Genomic DNA, 24,761 nt, shown 5'->3' with positions numbered 1-24,761 from the left:
CGGCGTGAGCCACCTCACCCGCCCTGAAAAACATTTTAAAAGACCAGTCTTAGGTTCTACAATACTGATGTTATCTATAGGAGCAATTAGAGAAGTCACAAATCTTGAGACCACTGGCCACATGACTCCTGAGCAGTAAGGGATTATAGAAATTATGCCTACATTTTAGTAGAATTCATGTCCCTCCCATAATCCTAATCCTGTGGCCTTTCATTAGTCTTATAAAGGCAATTTTCACTCCCTGAGCAAGAAGAGGGTTAGTTCTAGGAAGGCACTATTACCATCCTTGCTTTTAAATCAAGCTATGCACTAAATTCCTCCTATGGGTAGCTTGGCCTATGCCTAGGAATAAGAGAAGATAGCTAGCCTGTGAGGCTAGAAGCAAGATAGAGTCAGCCATGCTAGATTTCTCTAAACAGGCATAATCTTTGCAAAGGCAGTTAAACTATGTTGTCCAGACTGGTCTCAAACTCCTGGCCTCAAGCAATCCTCCCGCCTCAGCCTCCCAAAGTGCTGGGATTACAGGTAGGAGCCACCACACCCAGCCATTCTTATACATGCTTTTTAGTAGCCACACATACTCATTTCTCTCAGCTATATACTTATAAATGCTGTATCATGGGATAGGCAATTGTTTGGCTTTGGTAAATACTGCTCAACAATTTATCAATGTACTGTTGGGGTTCAAAAAGTAATACCCCAAAGACTGGTGCTTTGACATGCTGTGGCCTTAAATATGCTTTGATCCTCTGCAGTTGGATCACGAGGTCAGGAGTTAGAGGCCAGCCTGGCCAACATGGTCAAAACTCATCTCTACTAAAAATACAAAATTAGGCCGGGCGCGGTGGCTCAAGCCTGTAATCCCAGCACTTTGGGAGGCCGAGGCGGGCGGATCACGAGGTCAGGAGATCGAGACCATCCTGGCTAACACGGTGAAACCCCGTCTCTACTAAAAATACAAAAAATTAGCCGGGCGTGTTGGCGGGCGCCTGTAGTCCCAGCTACTCGGGAGGCTGAGGCAGGAGAATGGCGTGAACCCGGGAGGCGGAGCTTGCAGTGAGCCGAGATCGCGCCACTGCACTCCAGCCTGGGGGACAGAGAAAGACTCCGTCTCAAAAAAAAAAAAATACAAAATTAGCCGGGTGTGGTGGCACACACCTGTAGTCCCGGCTACTCGGGAGGCTGTGGTAGGAGAATCACTTTTACCTGGGAGGCAGGGGTTGCCGTGAGCTGAGATCATGCCACTGCACTCCAGCCTGGATGACAGAGGGAGACTCTATCTCAAAAAAAGAAAAAAAAAAAAAAAAAGGCCAGGCTCAGTGACTCATACACATACTCACCAACACTTAGTACTGTCAGTCTTTTCAATTGTAGCTCTTCTAGAAAGTGTTTAGTGATATCTCATAGGTTGCTTTTTGAAATTTTAAAAGTGTGGGTCAGGCATGGTGGCTCATGCCTGTAATCCCAGGAATTTGAGAGGCCAAGGAGGGCACATCACCTGAGGCCAGGAGTTCAAGATCAGCCTGGCCAAACTTTTTTTGTTTAAGAGTTGGGGTGGTCAGGCGCAGTGGCTCACGCCTATAATCCCAACACTTCCGGAGGCTGAGGTGGGCAGATCACAAGGTCAGGAGTGTGAGACCAGCCTGGCCAACATGGTGAAACCCTGTCTCTACTAAAAGTACAAAAATTAGCTGGGCGTGGTGGCGAGTGCTTGTAATCCCAGCTACCGGGAAGCTGAGGCAGGAGAATCGCTTGAACCCAGGAGGCGGAGGTTGCTGTGAGCCAAGATCACGCCATTGCACTCCAGCCTGGGCAACAAGAGCGAAACTACTTCTCAAACAAACAAAAAATTTCAAAAAGCAACCTATGAGATATCACTAAACACTTTCCAGAATAGCTACAATTCAAAAGACTGACAGTACTAAGTGTTGACAAGTATGTGTAGTGACTGGAACTCTCAGGTTTTGCTGGACCTAGTGAAAATTTGGCTAAGTACTGTAGAGGTCAAGGGAATACTTTCCCTTCCCCCTCTGAAGGCACACTGAAAATCAACTGACAATAGGACAGATTATTATTATTATTACTATTTTGAGACAAAGTCTCACTCTCTCGCTCAGGCTGAAGTGCACTGGCATGATCTCAGCTCACTGCAACCTCCACTTCCCGGGTTCAAGCGATTCTCCCACCTCAGCCTCCCAAGTAGCTAGGACTACAGGCACCCACCACCACACCCAGCTAATTTTTGTATTTTTAGTAGAGACAGGGTTTCTCCATGTTGGTCAGGCTGGTCTTGAACTCCCGACCTCAGGTGATCCACCTGCCTCGGCCTCCCAAAGTGTTGGGATTACAGGTGTGAGCCACAGTGCCCGGCCTGAATTTATTTATCTGCTTGGTTAGCAGGTATTTTGACCAACATGATTTAGCTGATGAGCTATCTTGATGTAGCTGATCTCTCAGGGATGGAAGATATTTCTCAAAAAGGCAGCCTAACTATGAGGAAACACAATGTCAATTCAGGTACAGATTGCATCACATCCTCAATACTATGTGAAGGGTTCTCATCTTAACCTGTGCAACTCAAATTGATACTCAGAATATAGATTGTATTGATCTGATGTTTGAAATATCAATGGAAAATCCCACCCACTTTTTAATGAACAGTATGCAAAGTTTTTTGTAATCGCATGCATTTAAAACAAGTTGAGTGTCATTTATTGGTGAAGCAGCCTGCATAGAAACTGCATGATGAACAGCTGGGCACAGTGGGTCATGCCTGTAATCCCTGCACTTTGAGAGGCTGAGGTCAACAGACCACTTTAGGCCAGGAGTTTGAGACCAGCTTAGTCAACATGGCAAAACCCCATCTTTACAAAAAATACAAAAATTAGCTGGGTGTGGTGGCACACACCTGTAGTCCCAGGTACTCGGGAGGCTGAAGTATGAGAATCGCTTGAACCCAGGAGGCCGAGGTTGCAGTGAGTGGAGATCATGTCACTACATTCCAGACTGGGCAACACAGCAAGACCCTGTTTCTACTGCAAAATAGAAAAATCAGCCAGGTGTGGTGGTATGTACCTGTAGTTCCAGCTATTCTGTAGGCTGAGGTGGGAGGATCAACTGAGCCCAGGAGGTGGAGGCTACAATGAGCTGAGATCATGCCGCTACACTCCAGCCTGGGTGAAAGAGTGAGACCCTGTCTCAAAAAACAAACAAAACAACTTACTTTGGGATGTTGTAGAGGGCCCCTGTGGCATCCAAAAGAGAGATAATAAACAAGTTTTCTGATATGTTAAATTACATATCAGGTATTGATGATGAAAAAAGAAATTACTGAGTAAGAAATGATGTTTACCGGGCACGGTGGCTCACGCTTGTAATCCCAGCACTTTGGGAGGCCGAGGCGGGCGGATCACGAGGTCAGGAGATCGAGACCACGGTGAAACCCCGTCTCTACTAAAAAAAATACAAAAAAATTAGCCGGGCGTGGTGGCGGGCGCCTGTAGTCCCAGCTATTCGGGAGGCTGAGGCAGGAGAATGGCATGATCCCAGGTGGCGGAGCTTGCAGTGAGCCGAGATCGCGCCACTGCACTCCAGCATAGTCAACAGAGCGAGACTCCGTCTCAAAAGGAAAAACAAAACAAAACAAAATTAACCGGGTGCGGTGGTGGTTGTCTGTAATCCCAGCTACTCAGGAGGCTGAGGCAGGAGAATCGCTTGAACCCGGGAGGTGGAGGTTGCAGTGAGCGGAGATCACGCCATTGCACTCCAGCCTGGGCGAAAACAGTGAGACTCTGTCTCAAAAAAAAAAAAAAAAAAAAGCGAAATTTGATCTGTCTTTGGGCCTGTGAAAGATAATCCTAAAGTGCTCTTGAAAAAAAAAATGGCACTGAGACACACAGATGGAGAACCAAGAAATACAAATGGACTTACAAAACAATCAAGGCCACATTGCATTCACATCACAACACTCTGCATTGGGTGAAAGTACAGTGACTTCAGTGACATGGGTCAGTCCCAGATACTCAAAACAAAAATGAAGTTGATTCTCTCGTTTGGAACATTTTTGCTGGAGGTAGTGCTGGCACGATTTGAACGACTTGTTTTGCACAAGTGGGTCAATGCACTTTTTTTTCTTTTGAGACCGAGTTTTTGCTCTTGTCGCCCAGGCTGGAGTGCAGTGGCGCAATCTCGGCTCATTGCAACCTCTGCCTTGCGGGTTCAAGCGATTCTCCTGCCTCAGCCTCCCATGTAGCTGGGACTACAGGCGCCCGCCACCACGCCTGGCTAATTTTTGTATTTTTAGTAGAGACGGGGTTTCACCATGTTGGCCAGGATGGTCTCAATCTCCTGGCCTCGTGACCCGCCCGCCTCGGCCTCCCAAAGTGCTGGGATTACAAGCGTCAGCCATCGCGCCCGGCCTAAGGGGCAATGCACTTTTTTTGCGAAGTTTGATCATTGCACTTGTGTGAGTGCACACACGTGCCTGTGTGATGCACTCTTAGCTCTGGGAGCCGGCTTCATACCATCTGACGGCATTTGCTCTGTGACTGCCTACGAGTTGGGGTACCGTTTCCTCCCCCGCCCTGCCACTTTGTGGCAGGCTTCGTGTCTCTCAAAGCCACATAGGGACATTGCCCAGGTTCCTGCACCCACCAAAGTTCTAGGAGGAAGAGGGCGGAGGCTGACACCGCGCATGCGCGTCAGCGCACGCAGGCGCAGCCTCTCTCCTTCCTGATCGCCTCGCGCTCCCACCCCACCCGAGAGCAAAGGAGGGAAGCGATTGGGCATGCTAGTTGCCCATCAGACCAGGCTCTCTTCTCTCTCAACACAATTGGCAGACAGAGAAAAGGCCGGTCCGCCGAGGTCTTCCTACCCCTTGGAGACTCAGCGCCACCGCGGAAGCAGCTATTGGCGGAGGCCAGGGGCCGCGACTGCTCACTTCCGGCGCGGGCCTGGACGATTTCTCCCCTTCCCCCGCCCTCCGCCTTCCCACCCCCCGCCCTTCCACTATGGCCGCTTCTGTGTGGTGTGGGGAGACGCTGGTCCTCCCTGTCCTCCCATAGCGCTTATTGCCTCACCCTCACCCCCTAGGGGCCGGATCCAAAGGCGCTTCACTCCCCAAGCCTTGGGGCATCAGCCAGGAAGGTTTCCTACCTCCTACTTCAGGGGCAGGACTCCTCTTTCCCCCCCACGGGGAAAAGAGGCAGAAACTTAGGGGTTTCCCTCCTTTTCATAGGGTCAGACGCTCTTAGGGTCCACTTCTTCAGGGGCGGAAGCCTCTCCTACCCTTCCCATAGGGGCACAGGCCTTTACCCCACTGTACTTCGGAGCCAACGGCTTTCCCTCAGCACTGTCATCCCAGAGTCAGGACCCAGAGGACTGTGCCTTCGCCCCCAACGCAGGCGCGGCCTTTTGGAGAGGAGGGAGGAGTGGAGAGGACAGGGGCCCTTGCTCTCCCCTCCCCAACTTGTTCCTCTTGCCCCCCAGTCCCTGGCAATCCAGAGTTCCCGATATCTAGGACTGTCCATCCATCCACTCCCTGACCTTTTCCCGTCTCCTGGCTGCAGCCATGGAGTTGCAGAAGGGAAAAGGGGCAGCAGCAGCAGCAGCAGCTGCTTCGGGAGCAGCGGGAGGTGGAGGAGGAGGAGCGGGAGCAGGAGCCCCAGGAGGGGGGAGGCTGCTACTTTCAACCAGTTTGGATGCCAAGGATGAGTTAGAGGAGGTAGGTGTGGGGGGAGGGAAGGGAGTTAAGAAATTGGGATTTGGAGGGATACTGGAGCGGATACCGGGTGGGAGGACGGGTTGGGGGGGGCAGGGGAGGAGGCTTTCAAGTTTTTTCTGAAGTAACACAAACACTGCTCCAGCTTCCTGCTCCTGAGGGAAGAAGTGTGGGCCAACTTCCTGGACAGGTTGTCATAGTAACAGCAGCCACTAGTATGAAAATGGGTGGGGGTGTTGGTGAAGGAAGGGATACAGCATCCAGGTTTAACGAATTTATTTTTGACATTCCTTTCCACATACACATCACAGCTATTTTTACTATCAACCCTGTTTCAGACTTAGGTCAATGTATTGAGTTGAGATGTAATGTATGTGTGTGTAGATGTTTGGGGGCTGGTAAGAGCTGGCAGTAGACCTTGGACCCTCCTGTTAGATGCTATCATTGACCTCGTGTAGACACAACCAATTGCCAGTGATGTTAACTGGGCATCTAGAAGAGTGAAGACTTAAGAAAAGTGAGTAGTGTTTAGTTTCGTGGCATCAGCCACAGTAGTGGGGTGAATGGTACCTAGGGGATTCTTCAGAACCAGATAGCACACACAGAGGAGAGAACACATCGCTTCTGAAAAAGAAGGTGGAGCGAAGCAACGGAATGGACCTGAATGAGGACTTCAGGGGACCTGATAGTTGCCCCTCCTATCCGCTTACCCAGCTTCTTCATTCTGCCATCCCAGAGTTGATCATGTATACCTTTCCACTGCTACAAACGAGAATACATGCTTAAGAATATGAGATCTAGACAGGGCGCAGTGGCTCACGCCTGTAATCCCAGCACTTTGGGAGACCGAGGCGGGCGGATCACAAGGTCAAGAGATCGAGACCATCCTGGCCAACATGGTGAAACCCCGTCTCTACTAAAAATACAAAAGTTAGCTGGGCATGGTGGCTTGTGCCTGTAATCCCAGCTATTTGGGAGGCTGAGGCAGGAGAATCGCTTGAACTCGTGGGCAGAAGTTGCAGTGAGCCAAGATTGCGGCACTGCACTCCAGCCTGACGACAGAGCGAGAGACCCTGTCTCCAAAAAACAAAAAAAACAAAAAAAGAATGTGAGATCCAGAACTGGATGTGATGTGATAGCTTAACTGTTTGTAAGGCCTAATATTCAACTCGGTTATGCAGGGACAGGATGAGTACATTAACAGGCCTTGGCTCTTCACTGGCTGTTTCCCTGCTTCTAACTTTATCAGCTATTAGAGGGTGGGCAGGCAGACAGGTGAAATTCAGAATTTAGATTTGAAAAAATGGGTCAGATACAAGATGGTAGAACATACATGCAAAAATGAACTTTGTGAATCAAGAAGTGGCTGGATAGTAACTTTGTGGATTATCCACCAGCAAATGTCTACTTGCAGTCTGCCTTCCCATCATGCTTTTCCCTCATAATTCTGTGGGCATTCAGGTAAATCAGAGTTTGTTTTCTGTTGTTTGTAGTTATCAGCTAAGGTAGATATAATTATGAATGTAAACAATGTATTCTCAAAACAGGTGAGAATGACTTTAGGACTGCCTGGCAATTGGAATTATCTACTTTTTAAGAAATGGCCACTGTCATTGTCAAAACATTTCTTTTTTTTTTTTTCTTTTTTTTTGAGACAGAGTCTCGCTGTCGCCCCGGCTGGAGTGCAGTGGCGCGATCTCGGCTCACTGCAGTCTCCGCCCCCTGGGGTTCACGCCATTCTCCTGCCTCAGCCTCCCGAGTAGCTGGGACTACAGGCGCCCGCCATCTCGCCCGGCTAATTTTTTGTATTTTTAGTAGAGACGGGGTTTCACTGTGTTAGCCAGGATGGTCTCGATCTCTTGACCTTGTGATCCGCCCGCCTCGGCCTCCCAAAGTGCTGGGATTACAGGCGTGAGCCACCGCGCCCGGCGTCAAAACATTTCTTGATCCCTGTGTACTACACTGGAGCTCTAGAAGCATGGAAAGTCAATAATGGACTGCCTTTGATCCCTCCATCAGTTTGAGTGGAGGGCAAAAGACCCAGGGGTTGGAATCCCCACCCTGATTCTTAGAGGCGTCATTGTGTCTCTGCTTTAATTCAATTCACTGAATAGTACAGCATCCTGTTCTGAGCAGTGACGTGTTTGCTACTAAATGAAATAATGCGGCAGGAGGGGACCATCGAAGAGGGGAAGCATGCATTTTCTGGCTTTTTTTATACTGAGAGTGAACTTCCAACTGTTTCCAGGAAAAAGGGGGAAGGAGGGTCTTTCTTTTTTTCTGATCTCCATAATGTGGATGTTTCCCAGTATGTCTCAAGCTCCCCCTTCTTTGCCCTTTGTCCTTTGCGTTTGAATTTTCTAGCAAGACTTGCCACACTTTTTTTTTTCCTAATGTGTGTGGTTCGGTTATCCTCACTAGACCAGAGGGTCTCTAAGGGCAAGACTTACTGGCTTCTTCCTCTGGGTCTCCCCACAGATCTCTGCACACAGAAGTTATGAAAACTTGGTTTTGATCGACTGACCTCTGCTTGTTCTGGCTTGGTTATTTTCCCATCACAGACCTACCTATTGCCCAGGAACGCAGAGGTAGTTTCCTGACCATATTTGCTTACTGTGGTTTGGGTCTGATAGGAAAACAGGATGGAGGACATCCGAGGTCTGCCTTTCAAAGCTTATCATCTAATGGCTTGAGTTAACACACCCAGAAGAAGGTAAAAAACAAAAACAATAAACAAAAAAACTGGTTAGAGTAGTGAAGAGATGGCTTATTATAATTGGGTGTGATTAGGAAAGACCTTTAGAGATTTGGAGTAGGAAGCACTGGTCAAGAGCATCCCAGGCAGGAACTCTTAACTCTTCGACCCTAGGGAACATTTAGTGTATCCTTTCTTCTCTTTGGCCCTGTTTTTCCCTTTGAAGGCGGAAGTCTTCTTGCCCATTCCCATCCCAGTTTGGGAAGGGAATGAGATAAAAATAGTGCCAGAGATTGAAGGAGTTTAGAACATGTACTTCCTAATCTCATGAGCCTTGGTAGCTCCTGGTTTTTCTTCTGCCAAAGAGGGACCAATCATTTTTAAATCAGGCTGAAAGTGGGAGGCCCAAGAGCGTCCTCTTTTTTTTTTTGAGACGGAGTCTCATTCTGTCGCTCAGGCTGGAGTGGTGCAGTGGTGGGATCTCGGTTCACTGCAAGCTCCGCCTCGTGGGTTCACGCCATTCTCCTGCCTCAGCCTCCCAAGTAGCTGGGACTACAGGCGCCTGCCACCACGCCTGGCTAATTTTTTGCATTTTTAGTAGAGACGGGGTTTCACCGTGTTAGCCAGGATGGTCTCGATCTCCTGACCTCATGATCCGCCCACCTCAGCCTCCCAAAGTGCTGGGATTACAGACTTGAGCCACTGCGCCTGGCCCTGCGCCCTCTTTTTTTTTAACTTTTTTTTTTTTTTTTTTTTGAGACGGAGTCTTCCTCTGTCGCCCAGGCTGGAGTGCAGTGGCGCGATCTTGGCTCACTGCAACCTCTGCCTCCCGGGTTCAAGCTATTCTCCTGCCTCAGCCTCCAGAGTAGCTGGGATTACAGGCACTACCACTCCTGGCTATTTTTTGTATTTTTTGGAAAGATGGGGTTTCACCATGTTGACCAGGCTGGTCTCAAACTCCTGACCTCAGGTGATCCACCTGCCTCGGCCTTCCAAATTGCTGGGATTACAGGCATGAGCCACCGCGCCTGGCCAGAGCTTCCTCTTAAGACCTGGATAGGTCTCAGGGTTGCATTTGGTTAGAGGTATGTCCCTACCTGATTTTCCCCAAGGAATAATTCATATACATATGTGAGGAATCTCCAGGGAATGGGCTTTGAGTCACTTCTAGTTTTTGTCCCCTTAAATCATAATTTCATATACAAGTGACTCATGGTTGTGGAATACTTTGAACCCAGCTTGTTCAATAACTCCTCACCTACGTGAGTCCTTGGGGATTTTTTTTTTTTTTTTTTTTTAAGACGGAGTTTCCCTCTTGTTGCCCAGGCTGGAGTGCAATGGCGTGATCTCAGCTAACTGAAACCTCCGCCTCCTGTGTTCAAGCGATTCTCCTGCGTCAGCCTCCTGAGTAGCTGGGATTACAGATGCCCACCACCACACCCAGCTAATTTTTTTGTATTTTTAGTAGAGACAGGGTTTCACCACGCTGGCTAGGCTGGTCTCAAACTCCTGACCTCAGGTGATCCGCCTGCCTCCGCCTCCCAAAGTGCTGGGATTACAGGCGTGAGCCACTGTGCCCGGCCATCCTTGGGGATTTTATGAGTTAGATTGTATATTCCTTTTCTGAAAATGAGGAATTTAGTCTTTTTTTTTTTTTTTTTTTTTTTTTGAGATGGAGTCTCACTCTGTTGCCCGGACTGGAGTGCAGTGGCATGATCTCGGCTCACTGCAACCTGCACTTACCAGATTCAAGCGATTTTCCTGCCTCAGCCTCCTGAGTAGCTGGGAGTACAGGCACGCACCACCATGCCCGGCTAATTTTTTGTATTTTTAGTAGAGACGGGGTTTCACCGTGTTGGTCAGGCTGGTCTCGAACTCCTGACCTCGTACACCATGTTGGTCAGGCTGGTCTCCAACTCCTTACCTCGTGATCCACCCACCTTGGCCTCCTAAAGTGCTGGGATTACAGGAATGAGCCACCGCGCCCGGCCAGAATTTAGTCTTTTAAGGCCACTGACTTCTCATAGGGAGCAGTATTTACTGAATGCTTTTTTTTTATTTTGCAGACGGAGTCTCGCTCTGTCTCCCAGGCTGGAGTGTAGTGGTGTGATCTCGGCTCACTGCAACCTCAGCCTCCCAAGTAGCTGGGACTGCAGGCGTGCACCACCATGCCCAGCTAATTTTTGTATTTTTAGTAGAGATGGGGTTTCACCTTATTGTCCAGGCTGCTCTCAAAGTCCTGACCTCGTGATTTTCCTGCCTCGGCCTCCCAAAGTGCTGGGATTACAGGCGTGAGCCACCGCACCCAGCTGTCCTTGGGGATTTTATGAGTTAGATTGTATCTTCCTCTTCTGAAGATGGGGAATTTGGTGTTTAAGGCCACTTCCCATAGGGAGCAGTATTTACTCTATGCTTTTTTTTTTTTTTTTTGGGAGATGGACTCTTGCTCCATCACCCAGGCTGGAGTGCAGTGGCGCGACAGCTTCCTGCAACCTTTGCCTCCTGGGTTCAAGTGATTCTCCTGCCTCAGCCTCCCGAGTATCTGGGACTACAGGTGTGCACCACCATGCCCAGCTAATTCTTGTATTTTTAGTAGAGATGGGGTTTCATGTTGGCCAGGCTGCTCCCGATCTCCTAACCTCGTGATTCGCCCCCCTCAGCCTCCCAGAGTGCTGGGACTACAGGCTTGAGCCACCGCACCCAGCCACTGTATGCTTTTTACCAGACTCTATATCCACCTGGCTGAGGGAGGGGAAATGGAAAGGTTAGAGGGATTCCTCCAGCTTGAGTCTCCAGCTTTGGGTATATACTGGCAAAGAGAAAGGCCTTCCCCCCCTTTCTTCCCCATTTCATCTGCTGCTGCTGTCATGGAAACCATGGTCAGGTAGTCTTGGTATTAGAAAAATTAGGAGCTCCTAGAGATTGTAAATATTTACTCAGCTCTCTAAGGTACTGTCATGGAGGGCTTACTCTGAACAGAGCCATTCTGCCATCAATTGTTGGCATCTGAACCTATGATTCGATCTTTACTAAGAGCCTCTGGAGACTAAGGGAAAAGGGTTGCTATTACTTGATAGTAGGGATCTGGCTTCCTGTGGCTTTCTTTGAAGGGACATGGTCCTTTGTCACCCTGAATGATTTGTAATCAATTTTCCCATCCCTGTTTGGAAAAGTAATTTCTATAGTTCAGGAAGAGTAAAGTATCATTTATACTTCTTGTTGCCTGTGAACAGAAAGGACTGGGCCTCACATTTTTTCCTCATTGCAGTTACCCACCCATCCAAATTCTGGACACTCACTTTCTACAACCTTAGCTGAGCCTCTCTGTTCCAAGAGGCCACTTTGCTCCTTCACTGGGCAGTGACCCATAGAATTGACTCAGGCCTCTAAGCAGAGCTCACGGGAGCTAGGGAAGGGGCCTAGAGAAACTGTTCAACCCAAGGTCTCTCAGCAGTAGATCATTGCCAGAGGCTCAGCTAGCCCTTTGTGTAGCCAGCTTTGCAGGATCTGGTACAGGGTACATCATTCAGGCCCCTCCCTCTCCCCTACCTTTCCTCTTGTCTCCTAGAAGGCAAAAGTTTACAGAGAGTAGATAGGAGAGAAAGCTTTTTAGCCTGGTCAGGAATTTATTCATGTCCTTTGGTAGGAGTTTTCAGGAATCTTTAAGGCCATCCCATTAGAATAGAAATAGTGGCTGGGAGTGGAGAGGTTTTAGTTCTCTAAATTTAGTTGTGCAATTGCTGAGCTTCCCGCAAATTGAATAGTTTTTGTTTTGTTTTGTTTGAGACAAGGCCTTGCTCTGTCACTCAGGCTGGAGTGCAGTGGCTTGATCATGGCTCACTGCATCCGCAACCTCCTGGGCTCAAATGATCCACCCACTTCAGCCTCGCAAGTAGCTGGGACTGTAGGCACGCCACCATAGCCAGCTAATTTTTAACATTTTTTTTGTAGAGACAGCATCTTCACTATGTTGCCTAGGCTGGTTTTGAACTCCTGTCCTCAAGTGATTCCTCCCCACCTTGGCCTCCCAAAGCACTGAGATTACAGGCATGAGCCACCATGCCTGGCTGCAGATTGAATAGATTCTAATTTAAGTGAGGCTATATGCTAGGAGCTTTCACATGTCATTTTAATACTTACAGCAACCTTGTGATAGAGGCATTATCTCTGTTTTGAGGGGTTTTGAGTGGCTAAATTACCCAAGATTAGCCTAAGGCTGGCAAGCAGTGGAGGGTTCTTTCTATGTTATGCTTCCTGTCAGTTTGCTTATTAGCTAGCTGCTGTTTGATTTTGCTTGCCTTTCTTCTCCATTGATTCAGCAGAGATTTTTCCCTTTGGTAGGAAGGAATACCTAGAATTTTAGAATGCTGTGCCACTCCTTGTTCACCATCTCCTTCTCCTCTGAAGCCATTAACCTAGGCTGTGTACAGGCCTTCCCCCAGATCTCCTAGTAAGAGCAATCTGAACCTAGCAGCTAGATGTAATTGATTCCCCAGTCCTTGATAACTATCTTGGGTAGAGAGGGATGATTTTTGAGACAGGGCTTGCTTTGTCACCCAGGCTGGAGTACAGTGGTGCAATCATGGTTTATTGCAGCCTACAGCTCTTGAGCCCAAGTGATCCTCCTGCCTCAGCCTCCCAAGTAGCTGGGACTACAGGTGCACACGACCATGCCTGGCTGATTTATTTAGTTTATGTAGAGATGGGGGGGGGTCTCATTCTGTTCCCCAGGCTAGTCTTGAACTCCTGGCCTCAAGTGATCTACCTGCCTCGACCTCCCAAAGTACTGGGATTACAGGCGTGAGCCACTGTGCCCGGCAAGTGGGATAAGATTTAAAAACAGAGGAAGCCCAGCCGGAGGGTTTTCCTTCCCTCCCCTTATCATATAGGAGGTGGACTAGGTAATACTGGATCTCAGAGCTTGTGGGAGAGGTGGGCTGTGAGAGTCATAGCTCAGCTTTCATGTGACCTCACAGCTCCTTTTCACAAGTACACAGGTGCTTTTTATTCAGGCTGAGCTGCCAATCTGACCTAATTTGGAGCATAGTCAGACCTGATATTAAGTTGTAATAAGTGGCTTGGGGCTTATTTTAGCTTGAAGTTTTATAGCTGTGGGAGCTACAAACACTTGCCTTGCCTTAACACTCAGTTCTACTCTGTGCCACCTTATGCTCTTACACAGGATAGACATAGGCAACCTGAGGATAATGGTGAAGGAGAAGCACGATTGTCTTTCATTCTTTTTTTTTTTTTTGAGATGGAGTCTTGCTCTGTCACCCAGGCTGGAGTGCAGTGGCGCAATCTTGGTTCACTGCAACCTCTGCCTCCCAGATTCAAGCAATTCTCCTGCCTCAGCCTCCCGAGTAGCTGGGATTACAGGCGCATGCCACCACACCCAGCTAATTTTTGTATTTTTAGTAGAGACGGAGTTTCACCATGTTGGTCAGGCTGGTCTCGAACTCCTAACCTCATAATCCACCCACCCTCTGCCTCCCAAAGTGCTGGGATTACAGGCGTGAGCCACCGCGCCCAGTCCAATTGTCTTTCATTCTTTTTTTTTTTTTTTTTTTGAGACGGGGTCTTCTTCTGTCACCCAGGCTGGAGTGCAGTGGCACAATAGCTCACTGCAAGCTCCACCTACCGGGTTCACGCCATTCTCCCGCCTCAGCTTTCTGAGTAGCTGGGACTACAGGCACCTGCCACCACTCCCGGCTAATTTTTTGTATTTTTTTTTAAGTAGAGACGAGGTTTGACCATGTTAGCCGGGATGGTCTCGATCTCCTGACCTCGCGATCCGCCCACCTCGGCCTCCCAAAGTGCAGGGATTACAGGCGTGAGCCACTGCGCCCGGCCGTCTTTCATTCTTAAACCTCGATCCTATTATCCGTATTTGTCAGTTCCTCAATGCTGCGATAGAACCACTTCTCAAGATGTGTGGTGATGACCTCTAAGATCAGGTAGAAGTAAACCAGCCTTCCTTTGTCCTTCTTTTGCCAGAATCATTATCACTGGAAATTGGTTTTCCTTAAACAGTTTTTGGGTTAATCCTCAAGATAAAGTTTTAAAAGGACTCAGGAAATAGTTTAGGTGGTGATAATGGAGAGGTTCATTAACTTAAAAGATACGTTTTGTCAGTATCTTACATATTGCTTCTTCTGAACAGGGACCAGTGACTAAGATTCCCTTAGAATGTTGAGCACATGACGTGGTGGAGTTGAAACCAGAGTGACTGTTGGGTAGGCTTTTTTTTTTTTTGAGACAGAGTCTCGCTGTAGCCAAGGTTATATAGCGCAGTGATGTGATCTCGGCTCACTGCAGGCTCCGTCCCCCGGGGTTCACACCATTCTCCTGCCTCAGCCTCCCGAGTAGCTGGGACTACAGGCGCCTGCCACCACGCCTAGCTAATTTTTTTGTTTTGTATTTTTAATAGAGACAGGGTTTCACGTGTTAGCCAGGATGGTCTCGATCTCCTGACCTCGTGATCCGCCCGCCTCGGCCTCCCAAAGTGCTGGGATTACAGGCGTGAGCCACCGCGCCCGGCCCTGGGTAGGCTTTAATGCAGCTATTTTCATCCTTGTTTAACTAGAGACCCTGGTACTTTTTTTTTTTGGACAGAGTCTCATTCTGTAGCCCAGGCTGGAGTGCAGAGGTGCAATCTCAGCTCACTGCAACCTCTGACGCCCAGGTTCAAGCGATTCTTCTGCCTCAGCCTTCCAAGAAGCTAGGACTACAGTTGCGCACCACCACACCTGGCTAGTTTTTGTATTTTTAGTAGAGACGGGGTTTTGCCATGTTGGCCAGGCTGGTCTTCAAGTGATCCTCCCGCCTCAGCCTACAAAGTGCTAGGATTACAGGCGTGAGCCACTGCACCCGGCCCCTGGTAGGTTTTCATTTGGCCTTTGGTGCTCTATTTTTCTTTCCTCACACTCTCATTGTTTTTAACATTTTGGGGGGACATTTCAAATATAAAAAAGTAGAATAGTAAAATCTTCGTGTAGCCATCACTCTGCTTCAGTACTTAACAGTAGATAGCAATCTTGTTTTATCTTCTTTCAGCTACCTCTGTATTACTTTGAAGCAAATCCAAGATATACAATTTTATCTGTAAACATTTTATATAAAGTCTGTAAGAAAAGGACTTTTTAAAAACATAATTATAATATTTATATCATAACTAAAAACATTAATAATAATGTTCTGTTTTCCAGGCTGGAGTGTAGTGGTACCATCATAGCTCACTACAGCCTTGCCCTCCTGGGCTCAAGCGATCCTCCCACCTCAGCCTGCTGAGTAACTGGGACCACAGGCATGCACAACCATGCTCAGCTAATTTTTTTTCTTATTTATAGAGATGGGGTCTCCCTATATTGCCCAGGCTGGTCTCGAGCTCCTGGGCTCAAGCAGTCCTCCTGCCTCCCAAAGTGCTGGGATTACAGGTGTGAGCTACTGTGCCCAGCCCTTAAGCATTTTTGACAGGCCATTTGTTTTGTAGAATATCCTTCAGTTTGGGTTGTCTGAAATTTCTTCATGATTGGACTGAGTTTATGCATTTTGGCAAGAAAACCATAAAAGTGATGTTATATCCTTTCAGTGCATCCTGTTAGAGGGACATAGTGTTAACATGTCTCATTATTTAGTGATATTAACTTTGATCACTTGGTTAAGGTAGTGTCCTCCAGGCTATCCTACAGTGATTATTATATTCGTTTTGTAATTAATAAGTATTTTGAATCTATGTTAATATCTTCTTTCTCTGAAAAGTTTCACCTACTAGTTTTACCATCCATTGATGATGATATTTGCCTCGATCAGTTATTACTTTCACCATTTCATCTACATTTATTAGTTGGCATTGTACTGTAAGGAAGAGCTTTCTTTTCCTGTTTATTATGTATGTATCTATCAAAATGGACTGATGGATTCTTATTTTATTCGATAGATGATAATATTAAGTCTCTTTTTTTTTTTTTGAGACAGTGTCTCGCTCTTGTCATCCAGACTGGAGTGCGATGATGCCAACTCAGCTCACTGCCACCTCTGCCTCCCAGGTTCAATCGATTCTCCTGCCTCAGCCTCCTGAGAAGCTGGGATTATAGGTGCCTGCCGCCACGCCTGGTTAATTTTTTTTTTTTTTTTTTTCGAGATGGAGTTTTGCTCTTTTTTTTTTCTTTTTCTTTGAGACAGAGTCTCGCTCTGTCGCCCAGGCTGGAGTGAAGTGGCGTGATCTTGGTTCACGGCAACCTCCACCTCCCGGGTTCAAGTGATTCTCCTGCCTCAGCCTCTCAAGTAGCTGGAACTACAGGCGCGTGCCACAATGCCCAGCTAATTTTTGTATTTTTAGTAGAGACGGGGTTTTTTCGCCATATTGGCTAGGATAGTCTCGATCTCTTGACCTCGTGATCCGCCCTCCTCGGCCTCCCAAAGTGCTGGGATTACAGGCATGAACTACCGCGCCCGGCCGGAGTTTCGGTCTTGTTACCCAGGCTGGAGTGCAATGATGCAATCTCGGCTCACCTTGACCTCTGCCTCCCGGGTTCAAGCAATTCTCCTGCCTCAGCCTCCCGAGTAGCTGGAATTACAGGCATGTGCCACCATGCCAGGCCAATTTTTGTAGAGACGGGGTTTTTCCATGTTGGTCAGGCTGGTCTCGAACTCCCCACCTCTGGTGATCCAACCCCCTCGGCCTCCCAAAGTGCTGGGATTACAGGTGTGAACCACCGCACCCAGCTAATTTTTGTATCTTTAGTAGAGACAGGGTTCACCATGTTGGCCAGGCTGGTCTTGAACTCCTGACCTCGGGTGATCCGCCCACCTCAGCCTCCCAAAGTGCTGGGATTACAGGTGTGAGCCACTGCATCTGGCCTAAGTCCCTTTTATTTTATTTATTAAAATATTTTTTTTGAGACAAAGTCTAGCTCTGTCACCCAGGCTGGAGTGCAGTGGCACGATGTCTGCTCACTGCAGCCTCTGCCTCCCGGGTTCAAGCAATTCTCCTTCCTCAGCCTCCTCAGCCTCCTCCTCCTGAGTGGCTGGGATTACAGGCGCACACCACCACGCCTGGCTAATTTTTTTCATTTTTAGTAGAGACGGAGTTTCACATATTGGTCAGGCTGGTCTCGAACTCCTGACCTTGTGATCCGCCTGCCTCAGCCTCCCAAAGTGCTGGGATTACAGGTGTGAGCCACTGTGCCTACCCTATTTTATTTTATTTTTTTGAGACAGGGTCTCGCTCTGTCACCCAGGCTGGAGTGCAATGGCGTGATCTCTGCTCACTGCTGCCTCTGCCTCCCGGGTTCCAGAGATTATCCTGCCTCAGCCTCCCAGGTAGCTGGGATTACAGGCATGTGCCACTGCGCCTGGCTAATTTTTGTATTTTCGGTAGAGACGGGGTTTCACCATGTTGGCCAGGCTGGTCTTGAACTCCTGACCTCAGGTGATCTGCCCACCTCGGCCTCCTAAAGTGCTAGGATTACAGGCATGAGCCACCACACCTGGCCCTGAGTCTCTTAATATATGGGTTTCCCTCACTTTTTTTCTTGTGATTTATGTGTTAAAGAAATCAGGTCACCTGTTATGGTTTCCGCATTTTAGATTTTGCTGATTGTATCCTCATGGTGACTTTATAAGTAAACTGGCAGTTAGATCAATGGGCATGATCAGGTTTGAATTGTTAAACTTTTAGGGGCCCAGAAGTACTTCCTAAGTGGTGTTATGACACACTGTTCATTTTTTTTCACCCCTTCCCAGAGATTGGAAAGGTGTATGAGCATTGTGACATCGATGACTGCTGGTGTCTCCGAGAGAGAAGCCAATGATGCCCTCAATGCCTATGTAAGTAGAATGCTGTCCCTGCAGCCATTGCTGCTGCTGTGAAAGTCTTGAAACATGGTCAAAAAGATGGAAAGACTAAGTGGTTGGGGGTTGGGGACTGAAATTCATCAAGTCTTGGCTCCCTGAATCAAATTTCTCAATTCTTCTCTCTTACTGTAGGAGCCTATCTCTTGGAGACGTGAGCATCTTTCAGTACAGCTTTTTATTTTTATAGCGATGTGGTCTTGCCATGTTGCCCAGGCTGGAATGCAGTGATTGTTCACAGGCATGATTATAGTTCACTATAGCCTTGAACTTCTGGGCTCAAGCAATCCATCTGCTTCAGCCTCTGGAGTAGTTGGGACTATAGGTGTGCACCACCACACCTGTCATCCTTATCTCTCTCCTTTTTTTAAAAATCTCTTTTAAGAGAAGGAAATCATCAGATTTAAAAGTTGATTATTCTCCTTTGCATCTTCCTTAGGAGTCCCATGTTTTCTGGGAGAAACTGAGTTTGAGAACTTACTGCCTGTGAGTGACAACTAGTTTGTTTCCCTTTCTCACATTCCAGGTGTGCAAAGGCCTCCCCCAGCATGAAGAAATCTGCCTGGGCCTGTTTACTCTCATCCTCACTGAACCTGCCCAAGCCCAGAAGGTAAGGCACCCTGCTCTGGACCCATAAACCCTCCTCTGGACCCATAAACCCTCCTCATATATGATCTGGGATATGGTGGAACTTACAGTTTAACTGGGGTAGTAAGATACTCTTCGACCAGAGCTGGATCACCTTGTTCTCCAAATATAGTTACAAGTCCCTTTTTACTCAGTGAATTGGTCATCTTCTGACTAAAGTCCTTTCTCTATCTCCAGATTCTGAAGCTAAATGGCAGTCATTAAAGTGAAAAAACAGATAGAGTTTTAAATTTTAAATTTATGAGGCAAGGCTAAAAGGGATGGGATTAGATCCAGGCAATAGAAGAGAACAAATGTAACCAAGTCCATGAGAGTTCTTATCCAGAAGAGCATGGCCTGTAGTTTGCAGATTCTGCCATTGGCAGGTGAATAGAAAGCAGGCTTAAAATTTTAGTAGGTAGGATTTAGATGAGACAGCTTAATGTTACATGATTGATGCAGTAAATAATGTGGTGATTAGGAGAACACTGGAGTATATTGGAGTCAGACTTCCTGAGGAATATTGTATGAAAACTAGTCTGGGGTTCTTCACAAACTGAAGAGTCCCCTTTATGTGGAATGGTTCAAATAGGTTCCCTCTTTGAGGTGAGGGACTAGACAGGGTGATCTCTTTGAATTCTGTTCTTTATTTATTTAGAGATGGAGTCTCGCTCTGTTGCTCAGGCTGGAATGCAGTGGCGTGATCTCAGCCCACTGCAACCTCTGCCTCCCAGGTTCAAGCGATTCTCCTGCTTCAGCCTCCCGAGTAGCTAGGATTACAGGCGCGTGCCACCATGCCCAGCTAATTTTTGTATTTTTAGTAGAGACAGGGTTTCGCCATGTTGGCCAGGCTAATCTCAAACTCCTGATTTAAGGTGATCCACCCACCTTGCCCTCTTAAAGTGCTGGGATTACAGGCATGAGCCACCACACCCGGCCTGTTGTTTTTATAATAAAGTAGCAAAATTCTGTCTTCTGCCTCTCCAAATTTCCCCTTTCCAGCAACTCTATGTCCTTTGAGTCTTGGTATAATGAGTTAAGGTATGTGTCTGGTATCTGGCATTAACTATATGACACTAATAAGAGAAGAGCTTGGAATGGGGGAATTAACATTTTATTGGTTCTTCCCTGAATAAAGGTGATGTGGAGGTAAACAAACATGCTCTGTGCCCAGCATTCTTTTAGACTCTATCCAGACAAGATCTCATTTGATCCTCTCACAAAACCATATGAAGTTGGTGGCTCTATCTCCTCCTCCTAACCACTCCCAGTTTACCTGTTGGGGTAACTTGGAAGTCAGAGATGATGTCATTTGTTCAAGAGGAACCAAAGGAAAATCATTTCCGGGGATAAGAACAGGATGCTCGGCCGGGCGCGGTGGCTCACGCTTGTAATCCCAGCACTTTGGGAGGCCAAGGCGGGCGGATCACGAGGTCAGGAGATCGAGACCACGGTGAAACCCCGTCTCTACCAAAAATACAAAAAATTAGCCTGGTGTGGTGGCGGGCGCCTGTAGTCCCAGCTACTCGGAGAGGCTGAGGCAGGAGAATGGCGTGAACCCGGGAGGCGGAGCTTGCAGTGAGCCGAGATCGTGCCACTGCACTCCAGCCTGGGTGACAGAGCAAGACTCCGTCTCAAAAAAAAAGAACAGGATGCTCATGGTTCCTTGGCATAGCTGCTTGAGTTAACCTCAAGGGAAGGATTTACGGGCATGGGAAACTGATCTGTTTGTACTTCTGATGCCAGCTGGAATAGGGTCTGGGGTGAGGGTGGGCAGTGAGGCAGCAAGTATTCACAAATCCTTGGTTTCCCAGGAGAGCCAAGGCCATTCTGGGCTGGGACCTTGTCAAGTTAAATTGCGTTTTCATTTTTATACTGAATTTATCATCAAGATCCTTGAAGACAAATGAATGTTTCCAGTTGGGTGGTTTTAAAGAGTGATATGATCCAGTCCAGCACATCCATTTTAAAGAAATTGTTGGCAAAGATGAGAGTGGATGGGTTGGAGTTAAAGTTAAACTTCCTCTTTTGTGGGTTTTTTAATCTTTGTGTGTGTGTGCCCATCATTGGCTGTGTGTGGGTTTTTATAAATACCATTCAAATTCCATTTAGTCATCTCAGTGCAAATTAGTCTTGCCTGCTGGAAAGTTTTGTTTGTTTCAGGTGATCTGAACCAACCTGGGTAAATCAGTAAACCTAAGTGAAGGGGGAAGAGTATGTGCGGTATTTCCAGCTCTTTGCCTGGCCTGTCAGTAAGAGGCCACTGGGTTCTGCAATGTAAATGCTTATTATGTCATGAATTTGGCCATCCAGACACAGCAAGAGACTAGAGTATCTCCTCTTCTTTTTGCCCTATAACAGCCCCATGTGGGAGGCCCAGGCCCTCTGGGGAAGTGAAGCATTTGCCTCGGGTCTCATAGCTGGTTGACACCTTCGCTAGCATTCATGTTCACATGCTAAAAGTTTCCAAGTAAATCCCCTACCTGTGAGCTTTCCTGGGCTGAGCCTCCAGGTCAGGCCTCTTCAGACAAAGGCAGTAAAGACAGAATTAGGAGGACACAGTTTTAGGCGGGTGAGGAACTATCAAGTAGTGACTCATTCAGAGACCTTCAGCCAGGTCAGAGCATGATGGAAGAATTAGTGACGTATCTCCCTAGAGCGTTGCTCCTTCTCCCTAAAAGGGTGATTATTTTGTAAAAATACTTCTGTCCTACAGAAGTTTTAGGTGGGAGTTACTGATGAGGACTGATTGTAATGCATCATTTTAGGCTTCAGCTTAAAGCAATGGGACTGTGTTTTTTTTTTTTTTTTTTTTTAGACGGAATCTTGCTCTGTCACCCAGCCTGGAGTGCAATGGTGTGATCTCGGCTCACTGCAAGCTCCGCCTCCTGGGTTCACGCCATTCTCCTGCCTCAGCCTCCCGAGTAGCTGGGACTACAGGCACCCGCCACCATGCCCGGCTAATTTTTTTTTTTGTATTTTTAGTAGAGACGGGGTTTCACCATGTTAGCCAGGATGGTCTCGATCTCCTGACCTCGTGATCCGCCCGCCTCGGCCTCCCAAAGTGCTGGGATTACAGGCGTGAGCCACCGCGCCTGGCCTTTTTTTTTTTTTAGACAGAGTTTCGCTCTTATTGCCCAGGCTGGAGTGCAATGGCACGATCTCAGCTCACCACAACCTCCGCCTCCCAGGTTGAAGCAATGCTCCCGCCTCTGCCTCCCAAGTAGCTGAGATTACAGGCGCACACCACCACACCCGGCTAATTTTTGTATTTTTAGTAGAGACAGGGTTTCACCATGTTGGTTAGGCTGGTCTCGAACTCCTGACCTTGTGATCCGCCCGCCTCGGCTTCCCAAAGTGCTGGGATTACAGGCATGAGCCACCATGCCCGGCCGCAATGGGACTGTTTTCTAAGGATTTGTATTTGGGGTTAATTCTGCCTTTGGAACAGAAACCTCAGGACATATTTGAGATTTAGCTGTTCATGAATCTCCATGGGCTGAGGTGGGAAGTGGATATGGTGGAGAAGTAGTGGAAACTGAGTCTTGAACAAATAGAATCCTGCTACAGGGAAGCATGAGCTGAGGAGCCTCTGTTAGTACTGGCAGGCAGGTTCAAGGAGTTAGGGCCAACTCTCTGGGACTTAGTGGGTGGGATTAGGATGGATTGAACAGGTGAACAAGAGAATTCAGTTAAGGAGAAAGCAGGTCAGTATTGGGAAAGAGTAGAGGATGCATGGGGTGGATTTCATCTCACTTGTACCTTCTTGGTTTGCATCGGCCCTCTTGGCAGCTCTTAGGAATGTTTATATCCTTTGAGTTTATTTATTTTCTATTTGGTGTCTGAACTAAACAGCTGGGAGCAGGCCTGGCTGGGGAACTGTGGCAAGGAGGGAGGCTAAGGTAGAGTCCTAAGCTGTGCAGGTGCTGGCAGTCAGTAGAAAAAGGTAATGGGAAAGGGTCTAATGTCAAGGTCTGTCTTCATCAAAGGGTCAAGGACTCAGGCCCAGGCAGCTCTTGGTCTAGGTATTTCTCCCAGCAGGCAGCTCTAGAAAGAAGCTTGGGGGCTCCAGGGCCTAGGCTGACACATCACTGCTCTTGACACATTCAGGATAGATGCCATCCAGTCACCAGTCACTTTTACTTTCCTTTGAGACTCTCCACTTCTCTTTTCCTCACTGAGAGTGTGCGTGTGCGTGCGTGTGTGTGTGTGTGTGTGTGTGTGTGTGTGTGTGTGTGTGTGTGTTTCATCTGTTGCTTTTCCAAGCTGGTCAGCAAACCGACACAGAGGTCGGTAACACAACTGGCAGCCTTAGGTATATGAAACTCTCGGTACTCAGCTGCCATTTGTTACCAGCAGTTGTGGTTAGTAAAGGTCCCAGATAGAGGATGGAACTAGGCAGACAGTATCTGCTGTCTTCATCTGACCCCGTATCTCCTGAGAGAACTTGTCCTGCTTCCCTGTCCTGAGTCTGTTCTGCATTCATTTGAACAACAAGGTTCTTCTCTAGTTAGTAGTGTCTATCTTTGTCCTGACACAGATTTTCCCTCTCCCTCTACTTCCTTTGTCCTCTGCCCATTCTGTGACTTACCTCCAGGGGAGGGTCCAGGACTTAACTATCAATATTTGACAGTAATTGACTGGGCCCCTTCATCTCTTTCTTGTTTCCTTATTTGTTTTTTTGGTCTCCCAACTATCACCCATCCCCCAGAGGGAGTCATTCTCTTTTGGGGATGAAGTTTATGGCACATGGAGGATCTCTAACTGTGGGTATTTTCATCATCAGTTGGTTTGACTTAACGACAATAGAGGCAGAAGGAAGTGACAATAGCTAATCTGTTAGGAGTCTCTCAAGGCCAGAGAGCAGATGGTACTGAGAGGTACATCTCTTTTGAATGCATAGGATGAAAGAGTTTAGAAATGTTGGTGCACGGAGTGGCTCATGCCTATAATCCCAGTGCCTTGGGAGGCCAAGACAGGAGAAAGGTAGAGTCTCAAAACTATTACAAACTCTTATCATTATTCCCAGCAGCCTCTTCTGGTTATTTCTAACGTTGATACAAGAGGTGGTTAAGCATGTTATTATAGAATTGGAGTGCCTGGATTTGAATCCTAGTTTTTCCTCTAATCTCTTATGTGATCTGGGGCAAATTACTTTTAAGCTCTCCATGCCTATTTCCTCATCTGTAAAAATAATAATTATAATAAGTAGTACCTATTTTAAAAGATTGTTAACGTATATCAAATGCAGTAATATATATATATATATATATATCATTGTTGTTGATGCCATCCTTGCTGTATTATTGCTTGCTATAGTATAACAACATCCTTGCTGTACTTTTTTTTTTTTTTTTTTTTGAGACAGGGTCTCTCTGTCACCCAGGCTGGAGTGCAATGGTACGATCTTGGCTAACTGCAACCTCCACCTCCTGGGTTCAAGTGATCCTCCAGCCTCAGCCTCCCTTGTAGTTGGGACTACAGGCATGTGCCACTACACCTAGCTAATTTTTGTATTTTTAGTAGAGATGGAGTTTCATCATGTTGGCCAGGGTGGTCTCGAACTCCTGACCTCAGGTGATCCACCCGCCTCAGCCTCCCAAATAGTGCTGGGATTACAAGCATGAGCCACCGTACCCAGCCCTTGCTATACTATATGATTATTATTGTTGATGCCATCCTTGCTACTGGTCTTCAGAGGTTGTGGGAAGCTACCTGCCTAGTTTCTACTCTTTCTGATGAGACCCTGACAGGATAGAACTCAGCAGGCTAAGGAAGTTGCTAACGAGGCCCCCTAAGGTATTCCTCCAGGAGTCTGGTCTCACAATAGAGACAGAGTGGGAAAAAAAAAAAAAAGCTAAGCGG

At 47.5% G+C, this 24,761-nt stretch overlaps 1 protein-coding gene across 2 annotated transcripts in view; it reads left to right on the top strand.

Annotated features, from left to right (window-relative positions):
• The first annotated feature begins 4,983 nt into the window (after positions 1 to 4,983).
• INTS3 (integrator complex subunit 3) overlaps positions 4,984 to 24,761 on the top strand; it is a 48,721-nt gene continuing 28,943 nt past the window's right edge. The window contains exons 1-3 of one of the 2 annotated variants that reach the window (XM_032154536.1): positions 4,984 to 5,722; positions 18,162 to 18,245; positions 18,796 to 18,879. In XM_032154536.1, the coding sequence (XP_032010427.1) occupies positions 5,570 to 5,722; positions 18,162 to 18,245; positions 18,796 to 18,879 (321 nt within the window). In that variant the 5' untranslated portion in view covers positions 4,984 to 5,569. The remainder of the gene's footprint in view (positions 5,723 to 18,161; positions 18,246 to 18,795; positions 18,880 to 24,761) is intronic. The other variant, XM_032154535.2, reaches the window with a different exon arrangement.

Source organism: Hylobates moloch, unplaced genomic scaffold, assembly GCF_009828535.3.
Source record: "Hylobates moloch isolate HMO894 unplaced genomic scaffold, HMol_V3 SCAFFOLD_5, whole genome shotgun sequence".
Classification (NCBI taxonomy): Eukaryota; Metazoa; Chordata; class Mammalia; order Primates; family Hylobatidae; genus Hylobates; species Hylobates moloch.
The sequence above is the reverse complement of the archived record's forward strand: the minus strand, read 5'-3'. Positions and strand labels throughout refer to the sequence as shown.